We start from the raw sequence: 20,778 nt of genomic DNA on the forward strand, positions 1-20,778 counted from the left end.
ATGGCGCTCACTGAATATTTCTATCCTGATTGGTTGCTTAGAAAATTACAAAATAAATCATAAATTTTGAGTTTTTATAAATATTCATAACTTATGTAAAAATTAACTTAGAACCTTCTTATTAAACGGAATGCTGAGACTTATTGTGCTTAAAGTATATTTTAAATTTCAAAGCAATTAGTTGAATAGTTTAAAAGTTATTTAATTTGTTTTTCCCAAATTCATTTTTTTGCAACACTATAAGTCAGAAAATTATGAGGTTGCAGTAATACTTCAAACAGTTTATAAAAGAAGAACATTTATACTATTAACTCAATAAAAAAAAATTACAAAAAGTAATTTAAACAGTGTAAAATTATTTTCAAAAACATGTCGATTTTTTGCTTACTTATACACAATTAGAATAACTTTGCAACCGTTGCCCGTATAAAAATTATTTTTCCATATTTAGAAAGACTGAATTCTTATACACATTTAGAAAGAAAAACAATTGTCCTAGGACAACAATAGTGTAAATCTTCTTCTTTCATAAACTATCCAAAGTATTACTGTAACTTCATCATTTTCTGACTTATAGTGTTGCAAAAAAAATTAATTTGGGATAAACAAATTAAATAAATTTTAAACTATTTGACCAATTTCTTTGAAATTTAGGGTATGATTTAAGCACCAGAAGTTTCAGCATTCCGTGTAAAAAGAAGGTTCTAAGTTAATTTTTACATAAGTTATAAATATTTATAAAAACTCAAAATTTATGATATTTTGCACTTTTCTAAGCAACCAATAAGGATAGACATATTCAGCGAACGCCAAATTAAAGTTTTTTATACGATTTATGAGTTTCTTACTCTCAAATTTGCTTAAAGTGCTTAACTTTTTGTTAATAGACGAAAAAAGCGAAAATTTACCGTTTTTTGATCTTCATTTGTTTATAACTATGTATATCATCAAAATCGGCTGCAGGAAACATATAGGTTATTATTATAGATGTCTATACTACTAAAAAAATTTGATTTCGGCCTGAGGGGGTTGTGCCACCAACAGGATATTTTTTTCCTTATTTCTCTTAACTATATACCTAGAGCTAATATCATTCGGTATCGGGTAGAAAAATCCACAATTTTGCTTGAGGGGTAGTTTGCTGCACTGTACCAATCTGTCCCCGTGTCTGGCGTCTAAAAAATGCACTCTATACTTGTACTTAAATATGGCATTTAACCTATGAACGTCTTATATTCTTACATTAAATCACAAATAGCAGCGCTCTTTGTTTTGCGGACTTCTACCATTTGATGGAAGGTTAACAAAATTTACTTTTGCGCCTAAAATTTTCAGTTGACCACAAAATTTTTAAATGTACCCCTACGCTTACTTGTAGTTATGATGGCTTCATCTTGACTGACAGCGCACCCATAACTGAATATGCCCCCATGTACCATTGTACCAATGTATAATGTACCTCACACTACCCTACTCTATGCCACATTACCTTTATTAATATTGTTGATTTCTTCAAATTAATGAGGTCATTTTAAAAACTAATCTAACCGTAATCGGTCAATACTCGGTAAACAATTCTTTCCATAAAAAATCAATAGTATTATGAATATTTCATTCGATATCAATAAAAATAGCTACAGCGACTAATCTTCTATTACAATTCATATTGTTTTGATATACCTAGTTAACAGTTCCACCCACAGCGGTACATTGTGTTAAATAATTTGTTATTGTCTTAATATAAACAAGTAAGTATAGTTATGACCAGAATCTACACAAATATGATAACATTTATAGTACAAAACCGAGTGGAGGTCGTTATACAGTTAATACATTTTTATCGTTTAAAGTTTTCAATTATTTCCTCGTAGTTGTTTGAAATAATTAGTTCTATAGCCCGTTATAATGTTGGAAGTAACCTTAAGGCTGGTATGTGTTAAAAACATCTATTATATTAAAAAATAATTTCTTTAAATTTTCTACAAAATTTGGCGACTGAACATCAACAACCATAGAAAAAGTGCTAAAAATCTTATATTTTTTATTAACAACATCGAAAAAGTGCCATAAATAAATCCATTTCGCTTCTTATTTATCTATTTTCTAATTTATTTATCTATTTTCTATTTATGTTCAGCTACATTTTTGTTGTTAATCGTTTAAGTGCCAATATTAGTATTTATTTGTGGGTGCTATCACACACTGATTTTTGTTTTCCAATCTAGATTTAATTTGTTTTACTCTTTTATTTTTGTTTTTTGTTAAATCCCGTTGGCTTTTTTTTGTCAACATAGGTACCTTCTTTAGTGAAATTAAAAAAATAAGATTGTACTCCTATTCGCTCAGTGCGTGACCATGGTGGGGATACACGAAACTATGCCAGCGACCGTAGCGGCGAAATATAACAATTTTGGCGAATTTTTGTAATGCCAGTGTCATTATGTTCTTTCGCGGACCATGTCGGTGACTTTTAGTCCACCACAACTTAGTCACAATTAGTTATATGCGCACAACGAATGCGCACTTTAATTTCATATTATATTTAGTTAATGTTATATCGTTTATTAATGAATATACCAGTATATATATATATATATATATATATATATATATATATATATATATATGAAAGAACGGCAATTGCATTTTATTACACTTCGACCACCACCGGTATTCTACACGACGTGTTTCGCAGGTTATGTCAACCGCTCGTCAGGAACACCTAGGTGAAGTGGTCGAAGAGGAATAAAATGCATGGGGCCTTCCTGGTAATAATAAAACACCAGACTTCAGTACACTAGGTACGACATCTATATGAAATAAACGAAAGGATTTCTCTGGTGTACAGAAGAAATCCTTTCCGTAGCGGCCGTGACCATGTGAATTCAAAGTCTTGATAAAAGACTGTGAAACAAGAGGTATCAGATACAAAGAGGTATCTTTTGTCGTTTCATAGTCTTTTATCAAGACTTTGAATTCACATGGTCACGGCCGCTACGGAAAGGATTTCTTCTGTACACCAGAGAAATCCTTTCGTTTATTTCATATATATATATATATATATATATATATATATATATATATATATATATATATATATATATATATATATATATATATATATATATATATTATTAATTAATAATTAATAATTAATTAATAATATGAATTAATAGCAAATATACCTTGTATATTTATCTATCGACGATATTATTTATATTATTATAAAGTGCGCATGCTCCACTTGTCGTGGACTAGATCCTGACTGTCTCCGCGAATACAAATGTTTGTATAACAAATATTATTCAAAGTGGTAAATAAATACTACATATATACAGGGTGATTGATTAGAGGGGTAAAGCTCCGTAGATCCGTAGATAGTAAAAGATAGCGATAAAAGTGAATAACAAAAATTGTAGCCAACTTTGAGCTTCACATTTCAAAATTAGTTAGAGTGTTACAAGGTGTTCGATAACATAGTGGCAGACCAAAATTATGGTTTTTTAAATGGAACACCCTCTATTTTATTTTATATTCGAGATCCTGTCAACTTTTTCATCACAAAAATATAAAGGTTGGGTATGTTATACAGGGTATTTTCAAAGTTATAACCAATTTTATATGAAAATCGTAACAAGTTCAACTCCCTGTATAAATAAAAAATAAGCACAACGTCAATGGTTTATTGATGCAATATTTTTTATTTATTGTCAAAATTTTTAAAAATGATTGATATAGTGCGGCAGATTCGTGCAAATATTATAAGAATTGCACATTTATTGATACAAGCATATAATTTGGTCCACGTATACTGCACATATAAAGGTTCAAATTTACATAGGAATCCATCTCAAATTTTGCCTTTTACAAAAATGGCGGTCATTCAAAATGGGCGACTATATATATATATATATATATATATATATATATATATATATATATATATATATATATATATATATATGTGAGTAATAGATATCTTTATCTTTATATCTTATATCTTTTGAATGAAAAGTCCGATTTCAACCAAATTTGGTACATTGGTTCTTTTTGTAATTTACCAGATCGATGTCGTGAACTGGAAGAATCGGTTTACCAGAAGTTGTGTTTTTCTTGGTTTTTTATGTAAACTATTTTATATTTTGTATATAATTGGTTTTCAATTTTTTCACCCTGTATATATTAATTTTTCAAAATGGTAATACCACTTTGAACTTTTTAGTTATGTTAGTTACCATTTATTAAATGCATAACGTATCTTCACATGTTGCTATGTGTGGCAGATTCGTGCAAATATTATAAAAATTATTGTGCATTTAATGGTAGAAGCATATAATTTGGACCACATATGCTACACATACAATAGTTCAAATTTAGATATGAGGCCATCTCAGATTTTGCATTTTACAAAAATGGCGAGCATTCAAAATGGCGGCTATACATATGTGACTAATAACACGATAACTTCATAAATTTGACATCAAGGTTCTTTTTTTGATGAATAAGATCGAGTTCTTGAACCGGAAGAATCGTTTTACCAGAAGTTGTATTTTTCCTGTTTTTTATGTAACAATATATTGTTTTTTTTTTAATTCTTTCACCTTGTATATACTAATTTTTCAAAAAGGTAATACCGCCATTGAAAAGAATGTAAAAATGTTTTTTAGTAAAGATTTTGAACTTTTTAGTTTTGTTAATTACCATTTAATAAATGCATAACGTATCTTTACATGTACCTACCTATTTTGAATGCCCGCCATTTTTGTAAAAGACAAAATCTGAGATGGCCTCATATCTAAAATTGAATCTTTGTATGTGTAGTGTGTGTGGTCCAAATTATATGCTTTTACCATGAAATGCACAATAATTCTTATATTAATTGCACGAATCTGCCGCACATGGGTGAATAGGTACATATGAAGATACGTTAGGCATTTATTAATTATTGGTAATTAACATAACTAAAGAGTTCAAAATATTTCCCAAAAAATATTTTTATGCACATTTCAACGCTGGTATTAGCTTTTTGAAAAATTAATATATACGGGGTGAAAGAATTGTTAAAAAAACAACATGATTTTACATAAAAATCAGGAAAAATACAACTTCTGGTGAATCTATTCGTCCAGTTCAATACCTTGGTCTTACACATCAAAAGAAGAACCTATATACCAAATTTGGTTGAAATCGGACATTTCGTTCAAAAGTTATCGTGCATCGTATTAGTCACATATGTATAGTCGCCATTTTGAATGCACGCCATTTTTGTAAAAGGTAAAATCTGAAATCTGAAATTTGCTCTGAAAAATGAAAATATCTCGAAAACTAATAAATTTAGACATAGGGAATGTTATATAAAGATTAAATTACGGTAATGGTACTTTTCGATAGTGATATAAAATACAGGGTGTTCTATTTAAAATTACTGAGAAAATAATGTAGGTACTTGCGTTTTGACTCATCATGTATTCAATATAAAGAAAATTAGCAATATCAATAATTTATGAAAATTTTTGACAATAAATAAAAAAATATGGCATTAATAATCCATTGCTTTTGTGCTTATTTTTATTTATAGGGCTTTTCATCGATTGTCATTTGTTTCGAGCTTCTGTTAAATGTCGTATAATCCGTGTATAATAAAATTATGCACTGGTTATACAACATATGACAGAAGCTCGAAACAAATGACTGTGAATGAAAAGCCCTATTAGGCCCTAATAAAAAGTAAGATTGAGGTTATGTTATCTATTAAAAGGTAAACATTTCTATGTAATAAATAAAATTAATTATTAAAATATAGTGCTGCAAGCAAAATATTAGTAATCAAATTTACCTTTATATAACAATTTCATATCATATTAGTATTGTGGAGCAACATATAATTTTTCTTCTTCAATGACAGTAGATATGAAATACAATTTTAATTGACAATATGAATTATTTAAGGAAGTTGCAAGATTTCTCCACTATTCGCGCACGATCGTTTCTCATATCCCCCCCAAGTACTTGCACATAGCGAATACAGTGAGTTGAACTTGTTACGATTTTCATATAAAATTGGTTACAACTTTGTAAACATCATTTATAACATAACAAACCTTTTTTGTAATGGAGAAGTTAAGAAGATTTCGAATATAAAATAAAATACAGGGTGTTCCATTTAAAAAACATAAGGTTGGTCTGCCACTACGTTATCGAACACCCTGTAACATTCTAATTAATTTTGAAATGTGAAGCTCAAAGGTGGCTAAAATTTTTGTTATTAACTTTTATTGCTATCTATTACTATAGCGGAGCTATTGAGCTTTACCCCACTAACCAATCACCCTGTATATTATCTTACCCTGTAGAATGCGGATGCTACTCTCGTCGCAAAAAGTGGAACAGGCTTTTTTAAATAGGAGTAATAACATGATATTATTCCGATTCTACAATAGAAATTAAGACAACGGTAAACAGCCAGAGGGCATCTCGAGTAATTCCAGGTTAACCAACTTGGTCGAATTAATGTTTTATAATGTTATGGTTATAGCTTTGTAATTACCCTGTATAACATAACAAACATTTATATTTTTTTAATGGAGAAGTTAAGAAGATTTTGAATGTAAATTAAATCCATTTAAAAAAACATACGTTTGGTCTGACACTACGTTATCGAACATCCTGTAACATTCTAATTAATTTTGAAATGTGAAGCTCAAAGTTGGCTACAATTTTTGTTATTCACTTTTATTTCTATCTATTACTATAACGGATCTACGGAGATTGAGCCCACTAATCAATCACCCTGTATATTTTCAAAAAAAAACCTTTTTCAACATAGTGGTGTAGGGCGAAAATCAATATTACATATATTAACGTCAAATATGTCATATTATGTGTATCACATGATTAACGTTACATTGTGGTCGCCAAAAATGTCAGGTGACTACGTCAGGGGTCACCAATTATGTTCCGCGAGGGTCCGTTTCGAAAACCTATGACAATTCCGGGGTGCGGGTTTAATGCTACCTGTTCCTGGTTGTTCTTATTCGGATTCTTTGCGGATTTTTGTTAAAAAATATCCCCTATAAACAAATCAGAAGGGTGTCGGGCGAAATTTTTGGGCAGAAATTGTTTAATCACCTTTTTTGTCCCCGAAAATATATTTTCAGCATTTTTGGGTCATCGTAAACAAAAAAAGATCTGTTATTTTTCTCAAAAGTTGATATTTCGAGTTTTAAGCGATTTAAAATCTGAAAAAGGCGAAAATAAGCATTTTTGAAGCTTAAAAACTCATTTGTAAATTATTATTTTTGAGGTTGTCAAGTGCGTAAATTGATGTTTAAACATTCTAGTGCGGCCGATATGTGAAACAATTGCACATTTAATGATACAAGCATATAATTTGGACCACATATACTACACATATAAAGGTTTAAATTTAGAGGCCATCTCAGATTTTGCCTTTTACAAAAATGGCGGGCATTCAAAATGGCGACTATACATATCTGTTTAATAGTACCATAACTCTTGAACGAAAAATTTGATTTCAACCAAATTTGGTATATAGGTTCATTTTTGATTTACAAGATGGATGTGGTGAACCAGAAGAATCGGTTTACCAAAAGTTGTGTTTTTACTGGTTGTTTATGTAAAAATGTGTGTTTTTTTTTAATTGTTTCCCTCTTTATATATTAATTTTTCAAAAAGGTAATACCGCAATTGAAAAGAGCGTAAAAATATTTTGTAGAAAATATTTTAAATTTTTTAGTTCTGTTAATTACCATTTAATAAATGCATAACGTATCTTCACATGTACCTATGTGTGGCAGATTCGTGCAAATATTATAAGAATTATTGTGAATTTAATGGTAGAATCATATAATTTGGGCCACATATACTACACACATCAAGGTTCAAATTTAGATATAAGGCCATCTCAGATTTTACCTTTTACAAAAATGACGGGCATTCAAAATGGCGACTATACATATGTGACTAATAGCACGATAAATTTTGAACGAAAAGTCTGATTTTAACCAAATTTGGTATATAGGTTCTTCTTTTGATGTGTAAGACCAAGGTCTTGAACCGAAAGAATTACTTTACCAGAAGTTTTGTTTTTCCTAATTATTATATAAAACATGTTGATTTTTTACCAATTCTTTCACCATGTATATATTAATTTTTCAAAAAGGTAATACCGGCGTTGAAGAGAGCTTAAAAATATTTTTTAGCAAATATTTTGAACATTTTAGTTATGTTAATTACCAATTAATAAATGCATAACGTATCTTCGCATATACCTATGAACCTATGTGAGGCAGATTCGTGCAAATAATATAAGATTTATTGTGCACTTAACGCTAAAGATATATAATTTGGACCACATACACTACACATACAAAGATTCAAATTTAGATATGAGGCCATATCAGATTTTGTCTTTTACAAAAATAGCGGGCATTCAAAATGAATCTGCCGCACATAGCTGATGTGAAGATAGGTTATGCATTTATTAAAAGGTAATAGATATAACTAAGAAGTTCAAAATATTTTCTAAAAAATATTTTTACACTCTTTTCAATGGCGATATTACCTTTTTGAAAAATTAATATATACAGGGTGAAAGAATTGAAAAAAAAACAACATATTTTTACATAAAAAACAGTAAAAACACAACTTCTGGTAAACCGATTCTTTCGGTTCAAAACCTAGATTTTACTCATCAAAAAAAGAACCTCGGTACCAAATTTGGCTGAAATCGGACTTTTCGTTCAAAAGTTATCGTGCTATTAGTCACATATCTACAGCCGCCATTTTGAATGCTCGCCATTTTTGTAAAAGTCAAAATCTGAGACGGCCTCATATCTAAATTTAAACTTTTGTATGTGTAGTATATGTGGTCCAAATTATATGCTTCTACCATTAAATGCACAATCATTCTTATAATATTTGCATGAATCTACCACACATAGGTGCATGTGAAGATACGTTATGCATTTATTAAATGGTAATTAACATAACTAAAAAGTTAAAAATTTTTCCTAAAACATATTTTACGCTCTTTTCATTGGTATTACCATTTTGAAAAATTAATAAACACAGGGTGAAAAAATTGAAAATAAATTATTTACATAATATAAATAAATAGTTTTACATAAGAAACCAGATAAAATATAACTTCTGGTAAACCGATTTTTCCAGTTCACGATATCGATCTTGTAAATCACAAACAGAATCTATGTAGCAAATTTGGTTAAGATCTGACTTTTCATTCAAAAGATATCGTGCTATTAGTCACATATGTATAGTCGCCCATTTTGAGTTACCACCATTTTTGTAAAAGGCAAAATCTGAGATGGCCTCATATCTAAATTTGTACCTTTATATATGCAGTATGTGGAACAAATTATATGCTTGTATCATTAAATGTGCAATTCTTATAATATTTGCACGAATCTGCCGCACTATTCAAGTTGTTTTTAATTGTTAATTATGCGCGTCCACTCGACCCTTAAGCCGTCGCGGCGGCGCGTCGCCTATATGCTATAATTGATTGAATAATTAAATATTAAAAAAACTATGTCAATAATATATTATAAAATTTTAATAAATGTCAATTATTTGTTGGGAATTTTTCGCGTAAGTACGTATACAGGGTGTTTCATTAATAATTGTCCATATAGTAACTGGAGAAACCTTAGCACAAAATACAAAGATTTAACCTAAAACACTTAAATAAAATGTGGTTCCTTACTGAGTTACAGTGTGTTTTATCTAAAACTTTAAAAACTATTTTTGCTCAGCATTTTAAAACTATTCGACTTATCCTTTTCATACTTTTTAGGAAGTATAGGTACTATACAAACTACTAAATTATGTTAAATAAACGTTTCTGGCTATTACCAGAGGCGTACGACGGGGGAAAGTGAATGGTTGACCCCTTCCAAAATCTTCGCCACTGGCGAAATTGCTGTTTTAGTTCAATTTTTGGATTCTCCAATACTTTCTATGAAAATAATATACTCTTCGTTCGTAACGATAAAGTCATTAGTTTTCGAGATCTTTGAAGTTAAAAATGAAACGACATGGTTATTTTGATTAATGTATTGTGTCGCTTCATTTTTAATTTCAAATATCTCGAAAAATAATCATTTTATCGTTACGAATGACGAGTATATTATTTACATAAACAGTATTGCAAAATAAAAAAGTTTCACTAAAATAGCAATTTCGTCAGTGGCGTAGAATTTGGGAAGGGTCAATCAGCCACTATCCCCTGTTGTACGCCTCTGGTAGTAGCTAGAAACGTTTATTTATCTTAATTTACTTGGGTGTACAGTACTTACCCTTTCTGCCAAGTATGATAAGGATACGCCAAACAGTCTTAAAGTACTGGGTACAAATATTTTTTAAATTTCAATCATATATGAATCATACCATAAATTAATCAAAATAACTGTGCTGTTTCATATTTAACTTCAAATATCTCGAAAACTAATAACTTTATCGTTACCAATGAAGAGAACATTATTTACGTAGAAAGTATTGGAGCGAATTGAATAAACTTTAAGATCGACTCTGATTTGCTTCTAGCGTTCAAAATAACCCCATTTTCTTTTGGTTATACTATACCATAAATTTGTAAGAAACAAATAAAAAATGTTGTCCTACATGTGTTATAGTTTAGTCCAAAATGTCAGTTAACATCTAAAAATCATACTAACAAACTGAATTTTGCTGAGAATGTTAATTTTGGTACTACAAAAGATCCAAAAAAGTTTGTCACTCCTAACTCCGGGCTAGCACCCTCTCATCTTAGGGGCGGGGAACGGAGAACAACGATTTACTAGAAATCCGTAAATAGTTATTTATGTACCAAGTCAGTAAAGTTACTCTTTATCGAACGAGTCTGATATTATGAGCCGAGCGAGCCTAGCGAGCGAGGCGAATAAAGACGAGTCCGATAAAGAGTCTTTACTGACGTGGTACATATAAAATTGTATCGCCAACAATTTGATATTGGTTAACACTTACTTAAAATTTAAAATTTAAGAATTTTTTAAATTTTAGACACAATAAAAATTTTATGACAGTGAGTACAGATGACTTTTGCATGATGGCCGCTTTCGATTTTTAATCGATAGTTATCAATATTGAATAATTACTAAATCGGTCAAGTTTTGATTTATGTTATATGAATATAATTACAAAATACTACAGAATTTCACTTTTTGGCAGAAATTTAATTGACAATGTCGTAAATTTTGTACAATATTTTTAATAATTAAAGTACATAAATTGTAAGTTAACTCAAATGAATAATCGATTACTGCCATCGACCAGTCGACCACTTACATTCAATCTCGATTAATCGCGGCAGGTAAAGTAAAATTCTTCTTTCAGTACAATAAAGTGTTACTTTACTGCCGCAAATGAGGGCAAATGAGTACAATAATGAATGACTTTAGTGACGGTTGGCAATAAAAAATATTTCTGACAATAAATACAGCTGAGCTAATTTGAATAAAAATGTTCCTTAGCACTTTTTGTGTAGAATGAACCGTTCTCTCAGAAACAACGCTTCAACTGACCGGCGCTATTACGCGCCCAATATCAATTTTTAAATAAAATTTGTATCAACTCCCATCTATTTGTATCTACACTAGGTTCGCTTTCAAGATGCAGTAGAAATAAACAAACCAATACACGTTAAATGCCACTAGGAGCACAACCGAATCATAATTTACAATGTATATACATTGTAAATCCCAAATCATGATTTCCAAAGTTTATACATTGTAAATTATGATTCGGGAGTGCTCCTAGTAGCATTTAACGTGTCTTGGTTTGTTTATTTCTACTGCATCTTGAAAGCGAACCTAGTGTATATTTGTGTTTTATTGACAAAAATGAAAATGCATTTTAAAGGTGAGAAGTGCTGCTTTCATATGCAATTTTGATAGGGAATTTACATTGTTAGAGCCTAATCTTTAAAATCTATAACATGAAATTTTGATTTAGAGTTTTGGTAACAAATATGAGGCATTTGAAATATGCCTATAAAACGCCGAATTTAAACTTTCACCTCACAAACGACCTAAAATATTTAAAACTGCTTCTTTTTGATTACGCAAGTATCGCGGAACGATTATTTATTTAACAGGCTTTATAGAAACTGACTTCATTTGCGGCAAAATCCAAAAATGCATAGAAAATCTGCGCTCTTCACCTTTATTCACGCAATTTAATTTTTGTCGATAGGATACTCTGATCAAAGATATCGAATTTTTACCGTAGAGTTCATACAAATTTTATTTAAAAAATTGATATACATAGTACTTCCACCCTAACTTTTCCCATGCATGAAATTATTCACGAATTACTTTTTATACTAGATCTCTTTTTAACTCACTAGTATAGCAAAATTAAGCCGCTTTTTCATAGAAATCACAATAAGTCAAACAAGGATAACCAATACAGAATGTCTTTGATAGCTTATGAATCTTGACGTTTTTAATTTTCAATGACAGTAACAGTTTATTGGTTTATTGCATTTATTGTTTATTTGGTTTTATAAATCAATAGAGTTTTATTTATTTATCAATAAAGTTAATTTGGTTTTATATTAATAAATATAATATGTATTTCAGTTATATAAAGGAACAGTTGCATTACTGATTTTTTGGTCACCAGACAACATAGGCGTAACCAGGATGATCCTAAGGGGGGGTTACAACTACCTGAAAGGGGGGGGTTACAACTACTGGAAGGTCTCTGAGGGCTATGGTGTTAAGCGTATAGCAGCGGCGGCTCGTGGGTCAATCTTCAGGGGGGTCATTTTGGTTTGAAAACTTCAAACTGTTGATTTTTTAAAGTATTTAAAAGATCTTTTAGCATTTATATTTTAGATAAAAAATACAGACTTAGATAAAACTCAATACTATTTACCCTAGTTTTCCGAAAATTAAATTTGTCTTTTTTTAGAGTAAATCTTTTAAAAAATATAGGAAAAATGGTATGAACAGGTTATTGACTGATATATAGATAGGAATATTTATAGTATAATAAATTGTAAATTTATTAAAACGAAACTTACTTTAAATATTTTTATATTTTAAGTCAATTCTTCTATCCTTTAGTTCTGCAAAATAGTCTATGACCTTCTCATTGAAATTTGGAATGCTCTTGACAAGCGTTTTCTCGATGCTCAGCATAGACAAGGCACTAAGTCTAGGTTGTCCCATCGTATTACGCAGGAATGTTTTTACTCTTTTTAAAGTAGAAAAACATCTCTCACTTTCCACGGTTGTCATAGGGAGTGTGCACAAAATATTTAATAACTTCACTGCTTCAGAAAATGTTTCAGACAAATTCATGTTAATAAAAAGCTGAAGTATGGCTACTGCACCAGCACTATTGCGAAAATCCTCACGACAATATAAGACTTCAAGTTCCGATTTTAGTTTGGAAATATTCACTGTGGGATAATTAGCCGTCACCATTTTTAAAATATTTTGCGGAAAGTTGGTAGTGTATGCTTCAAATTTCTCTATGTAGAATAACTGTGAAATCATGAGATGATCATTGAAACTAAACCTGTGATTTATTTCAGATATAATAATATCACAAATTTCAAGTGCAGTTCGTCGCTTTGGATCCTCTGCAGTAGTTTTTCTTTTTTTTGCTGTTGATGTGCTTGGTACTTCTGATTCCAAAATAGTATTTCTAATTATTTGGATATTGTTGTTAAAAGACAGGATACAATTTTTGACAGATATAACATCAATGTCTCGCATTTGCAATTGTTTAAACAATATATCAACATGGGGCATTATTTTATGGAAAAAATTTAACCAAAATAAAAAATGCTCATCTTCCAAATGTCTTTTTAAACCAGTTGCTTGATTTATATTGTTACCATCTTGCTCCTCATCAATAATTTCCTCTAAGCAAGATTTTAAATCATCTTTATAAGTGTATACAATTTCAACACATTTTGTATTGAAAGCCCATCGAGTAGGCGCAGCTTTAGGTAGCCTTACTTTAACCACTCTATCCAGAACCATCGTACGTTTTGGAGATCGGCCGAAAAAGGACGAAAATCCGTGTAAATTTGCAAAAAATATTTTTATCGGTTTGTGTTGACTCGCCGCTTTTTGGAGGATAAGATTAAATTGATGGGCATAGCAGTGAATGAAGTGTGCATTTGGGTATATTTCTTTAATTTTTGTTTGTACTCCTCCCAGTTTACCGCTCATGACTGATGCACCATCGTAACTTTGGGCAATCAATTTTTCAGGTGCTTCATTAATTTTTAATAATTGAAGTTCTTCCAATATTACATTAGTTAAATGTTGTGCTGTAGTACCTAGGGGGTTAACAAATTTCCAAAATCTTTCATGTACAATACCAGTTAATACATATCGCAATATGATAATCATCTGCGTTTTATTGGAGCTGTCTGTGGTCTCATCTACTTGAATGGCCACAAAATTTGTCTGGCCAATCTCCTTCATGATATGAGTATGCACAATGGCTAACATTGATTCTAAAATATCGTTCTGAATTGTTTTCGATGTTCCTTTAAATACTGTACTTTTTTCAATGTGTTCTTTAAACATTAAATCCAGTTCAGAAACAAAATCGATAAGGCCCAGAAAAATTCCACGATTATTGGAGCTGTCACTTTCGTCATGACCGCGCAATGCAATTTCGAAAACTCCACAAAATTTTACACAGTCGATTAGTTTGTTTAAAATATACCTATTTTTAGATACCAATTCATTAAAGTCATGCACAGATTTACGATATACACTATCAAGTTGCTGTCTTATGTTAACACGTCCTAAACTTGCGTAACTCATTGATGAATTTATATGAGTAGTTGAAGAGGCATGTTTTGTAATTTTCACTTTTAAATGCTTAATGTCAGTTACTCCATTTTTCGCCCATACAGCGTCATTCGAAAACAGTAAACACGGATAGCAAAAAAATGCATTTCTCACACTGCAGCCACAAATCCAATCACACAAATTGTACATTGATTCTTTAAAATATCTTTGAATGTCCTTACCCCTATCCTTTGTTGTTTGTTTTAAATTCATGTTTGGTTTTGGTCGACCACTTTCTTTTTTCTCAAGCCGCCGTTCATAATTTAGTGTTCCAGCAGATTTTAAGGCAATTATTTCGTCAACAACACTCATCTTGTTTTCTAACTAAACGTGAGGCCGTCGACTCTACTAGAGGTATACGACGGAAAGGTCACTCCCACTCTCGCCCACGAAATTGCTATCTGCCGTCTCTTTTCTATTTTACATGCATTTGTCCATAAGCCATAAGAACTGTATATAGACAATTTAAAATACGGCCCAGCCACGGGCTTGTGTATAGCGCGAGGCGCGACGTTATTATATCTATTATATTTGTTTTGCCAATGGAGACTGCTGAGAGAGAATTTTATATTTCAGAGTGAAGTTTTAGATAAAAGATATTTTTAATAAAATTGGTATTTTTATGAGATTATTTTAGGGGGGTCATTGACCAATTGACCCTAAGGAGGAGCCGCGCTTGGCGTATAGAGCTCAAAGTACATCCCAATGGGGGGTTATACCCCTAAAACCCCCCTGGTTACGCCTATGCCAGACAAAGACGAATAATAATAATATAATAACTCAATTTGTGAAAAATTTGCAATGTATTAGCATTGATTATTAACTACACATAGATACCTCACCTTAAGGTAAAACCGTTCAGTGTTAACTCCGCCCACTTACACCTCTTTGCCCCTCAAGTCTAAGTACTACCTGACTGGACGGTGGCGACATTTATTGAAATTTTTGCCAAGATTGAAAAATAAATTTGAGTTGCTTGGCTGGCGTAATAGACAATGATATAAGGGTAGTATTCAGCATTTTCACAAATAATTTTAACGCGCTTGTAATCTCTATTTTGGAATTCCGATTTTACTTCAGATAAAACGCTAAAAATTGATTAATGAAAATAGTGAAGAAGTTTCCTAAAAATTATTTAATGATTAATACACTACAAAAAACAACAAAATAGAAAATACATAATAAAATTAGCAGTGATAATTCACATGAAAACTATTTTTTGCAATTTGTAAAAGAAATTAATTTTCAGAACTAATGCGAAATAAAATATTTGATTGATATACAGAATTTCTTTCCAAAGAATCCATTGGATTGGCATGAAATTTGGTATACACATACCTAGTTAAAATATCAAAGAAAAAAGTGATATTGTGCCGCTGTGTGCTTTTGCACTGAAGTATCACTCCTTCTCGGGAGTGAAAAAATATACGTTCAAGATAAGTCTAGAATTGGATAAACTGATTAATACTAACAACTTTTGGTCCATAGAGTTTTTTCAATAAGTCATTACTTTTCCAGTTATTTTCGAGTAAATATGATTTTCGCAAATTACTCAATATGTAAGTATTTACTCGAAAAAAAAAGTTATATGTAGCAGAAATACCTATAGTTTTTAAAAAGGTAAAAAATTGGTATACGTATGAAGTATGTAGATCCAGCAGAAACAGAGTAGTCGGTTATGAAAAGTGGGTCCTTATTCGTCAAATTCCAAATCGAATATTTCAACGTGAAATAACCAAAAAATGAAGTACTTTTCGGGAAAAACTATACAACTTTTTTAGTGTTTAAAAAAAGTTTATCTTTATTTTTGTTTAAGTTTCTAGCATCGAAGTAAGCAAGATATGGACAAAATAAATTTGGCCCCTATTTTTATTTTTGGTACAAAAGTCGTGAAAACCTAATTAGCGTCCGAAATTAAATGAATCGAAACGGCCTCTCAATTTACTTAATTTGTGTATTTTTTATATTATCTGTAAGTTCCATCGATTCAAAGCGCCTATTTTTGAAAAAATTTAAAGTAAAAAACCAATTTTTTGAAATTCTGAAAAAAGCATTTTTAGACTATAAAAGGGGATTTTGCTTTTCTGGATATTTTATATTTTTTGTTTTTTTTTTAAGACAAAAATAGGTTAAAATATATCTGTTAAAAATTTTCCAAAACTTACAGATTATATAAACACTACATAAGTAAAGTAATTTATCAAGCGGTGACGACTAATTTAATTTTAGACGCTAATTAGGGGTGATTTTTACGATCTCTTTTTACAAAAAAAAAGAACCATTTTATTCTGAGCGTAACTTACTTACTTTTGATGCTAGTTACTTAAAAAATGAAAGAGAAATGTGGGACGTAGGAGGATTTTCTGGTTGCGAAATTTAAGAGAGTGGTATGGGTGCAGTTCAATAGAGTTGTTCAGAGCTGCAGCCAACAAAACTTAAGATTGCTGTGATGGTAGCCAACCTCCGATAGGAGACGGTACTGCAAGAAGAAGACTTAAAAAAGAAACAGAAATAAAGCTTTTTTTTAACACTTAAAAGATACTGAGTTTTCTCCAAAAAGTGCTTAATTTTTTAATTATTCCACGTTTAAATATTCCGTTTGGAATTTGAAGAATAAGAACCTACTCTTCCTGAACTACAACTCTGCTACTACTGGGTCTACAAACTTCATACGTATACGATTCTGCCCTTTTTTGATAAGATAGGTATATTTTTGTTAAGAATATTTATTTTTTCGATCAAATACTTACCTACATTTTGAGTAATTTGCGAAAAACCGTGTAAAAAGGTGTTTTTTTGTTTGTTGAAAAGTGAATATGTTCACTTGCAAATTACTCGAAAAATCTTGACTTAGTGAAAAAAACTCTATAGAACAAAAGTTGCTTAGAATTACTCATTTTATCTAATACCGGACTTATTTTGAACGTATATAAATTCGGAGCAAAACCCGTGAGTAAATGGAGTAATTACTCCTACATATTTTGTGATGGCTCGAAATGTCACAAAAAATAACGTCATCGTTCAGAAAAAAGTTCAGTTATGTTATAAAACTAAACAATAATACTAGAATATGTACTATATTAGAGGTACTTAAATACCTGCATTTTTAATTTACCGGAAATAAAAATTAGCTATTTATTTTTTTCTGAGAGTACCTAACATTGTATTACAAAAAATTGACAATTTGTCTAGAAATGGTAAAATAAGTCAATTATATTCTGTACAAAATAATAAATAGTATAGAGGTGAAATAAAATCGATAGGATCTACTGATTGATCGCATACTTTTTACATTTAACAGAACAGAGCTACGGCCGGTGAACGGCCGTAGCTCAACGGTATGATCACTGGCCTCATACGCCAGAGCACGCGGGTTCGAGCCCTGCAAACGACAATCAATTTTTCATTTCTAAAAATGATAAGAGCCGTTTCACCGTACCTCGGAGAGCACGTTAAGCCGTCGGTCTCCCTGGGCTAGTGTACATCGACACTAGATACTTGAAACAGGGTTAAAGATGTAAATGGCGCCGGAACAATCCGAAAGAATCTCTCCGGCAAAAATGCCATACGATATTATTATTATTTCATTTAACAATTTCTGAGGACCTAATGGAATTACTTCAAAGAGGTTATTAAAAGCAGATAGTGATGTGTACCAAATACAATGGATTATATTTTTCTTTGACAAAACACCACAAGTTGTCAAAGTTTAAATGAATAATATTGATAAAATGACAGGGAATTTCCAAAATATAAATAGCCGATGACATCTAATTCTTTCATTTTAATTTTTTGAAATATGCAAGTTTTTATAAAGAATGCATTTTTTCCCTAAACTTTATAAAAGAGTTTTCAATAATCGCTCACCCGGAAGAAAAGTAACAACTCAAAAAATGCATAATTCCAGATCTTGTTAAATTGACTATTTATTGTATTATGTTCATGTTTGTTTAACTTTACTTTTATCGAAAATAAGTAATTTTCTGTTTTTTGTTCGCTTTCATTAATATTATACCACTGATTATTTCATTCATAGGAGATTCTGACCAATAGAAAGCTACAGAAATCTGAATTAAATCGATAATTTTTGATAATCTCCCGTCGTTAAGTATATTACGTCAGATGCCCTTCGTTGCTACGAAAAAATACATTCAGTGACATTAATGACAATTAATGTTTTAAAAATTATAATAGTGATGACTTTCAATCGTCAAATATTTATAAAAACTGTGTGTTTAATGGTACTTACATAAATAAATTACAATAAAATGTTGGTTTTGAACAGTTTTATTCATGAAATAATCGCAACAAATTGCAATCGACCTCTGAAATTAATATAGAATTTTTGCTCTCATGACACTTTGACATAATTTCACTCGTGAAATTAAAACTGTCAAAGTGTCACTCGGGAAAAATTAAATAATTTCAGAGCTGTTGTGCAATAACTACTGACAAGTTTTTAAAAGTTTGATTTTCACCAAGAATTTTATATTTTTTCTTTTCTGGTCTTTACAGTTTTCAAGCCAATTTTTAGTTAATAAAATATGCTTAGCCAAATAGGTTTCAATATTGTCAAAAACTGCATTACCTACGTTAAATAAATTAAAGGCCCCGTGAAATTTTTATCTAACATTATTGTAGTAATAGTAACAAACAAATCTGATGATCTCTGGCCAATTCAAATTCTTTATAATTTTATAGTAAATATAACCAGTAACATGCACATGTAACAGCACACGTTTCTAAATTTGTGGTTGTTGTCTTAAATTCCGCTTTAACTTATCACAGCACAATACGCAGCTTTTAGAAGGTAAGTTCGGCTCTGACGCCACTGTTAACTACTCGCAAGTCAGACAGCTACTGAGAAATCTCGATACGGTTTTCGAGTAGCGCCATCTAGTTGCCGATAGGTCTTTTGGTTACCACGAGGTGAGCTATCTATCTGTGTAGTTATTAATCAATTATACTGTTTACCTAAAGGTACGATATATTAAAAATAACTATTAATAATTTATTTATGTAATTCACTCGATAGTTTTGTATTTCTCAACCTTAGGTAATATGAAATCTTCAATACAATACAAACAATATTAACTTTTTTGTTGTGACTGTTTTTTAATTTGTTTATTACCGTTCTATATTTAGGTTTATAGGTCTTATATTTAAAATAACTGTATAAAATACGTTCACGGGATAATAGCCATTTCCTAACTATTACCACTTATTATCACATCCACCTATCCGCTATGATCTCGTAGGTAGAAGGTATAATTTAAAGTTCGCGAACGCCAGTAGTGACAAGTCAGTGAACTTTTGTTGGAAATTTGACGTTCTGTTGAATTAAGAGTTGCATAATATGCAAATATAATTTTTATTAAATGGCTCACAAAAGACTGCCAAAATATGCCAAAATACTTTTTACAATAGCAACTGTGTATTCTACAGATTTCCTGTCGCTAAGGATAAAGTTACATTATTTGCGAGGGCCGAAAGTTCCTTAGAATGAACAAAAAGTTTCTTTTGAATGAGATATTTGAAATTAAAAATCACACTAAATTTCCTCTTTTTTTCACCCCTGTGACTGATTAAAATAAACATAAGTTTTCAGGGACTTTGGACCCTCGATAATAATGTAATCTTTCATTCTGTATTTCAATTTTTCAATAATATTTATTAGTTTTCTCAGAATTCGAAAAAAAAATGAATACATTTAAAAAGCGTTGGCCCAAAATTTTACGTTTAGGCTCTTAATTATTTGTTTAAGTGCAATAAGTGCATAATTTAATTTTTAAGTAAGTATTATACTATAAATATATTAAATTACATATTATACTTTTTTGCAGAATAAATGTTTTCTAATATTAGCTGTCAACATAAACTTCAAAACGATGAGCAA

General features: G+C 30.5%; 1 protein-coding gene across 3 annotated transcripts in view; it reads left to right on the forward strand.

The window, feature by feature from the left end:
- LOC114334979 (fatty-acid amide hydrolase 2-B) overlaps window positions 1–20,778 on the forward strand; it is a 328,905-nt gene that overhangs the window by 9,600 nt on the left and 298,527 nt on the right. The window contains exon 1 of one of the 3 annotated variants that reach the window (XM_050651631.1): window positions 1,732–1,748. The exons of 1 other annotated variant lie outside the window; for it this stretch is intronic. Coding sequence is in view for 1 of the 2 variants with exons in the window: in XM_050651629.1 (XP_050507586.1) it covers window positions 1,906–1,929 (24 nt within the window). In the remaining variant the exon portion in view is untranslated. Of the gene's footprint in view, window positions 1–1,731; window positions 1,749–1,890; window positions 1,930–20,778 lie in introns of those variants that run through there. One more of the 3 variants, XM_050651629.1, reaches the window with a different exon arrangement.

The sequence above is a fragment of the Diabrotica virgifera genome, chromosome 5 (genome assembly GCF_917563875.1).
Source record: "Diabrotica virgifera virgifera chromosome 5, PGI_DIABVI_V3a".
In the NCBI taxonomy this organism is placed as follows: Eukaryota; Metazoa; Arthropoda; class Insecta; order Coleoptera; family Chrysomelidae; genus Diabrotica; species Diabrotica virgifera.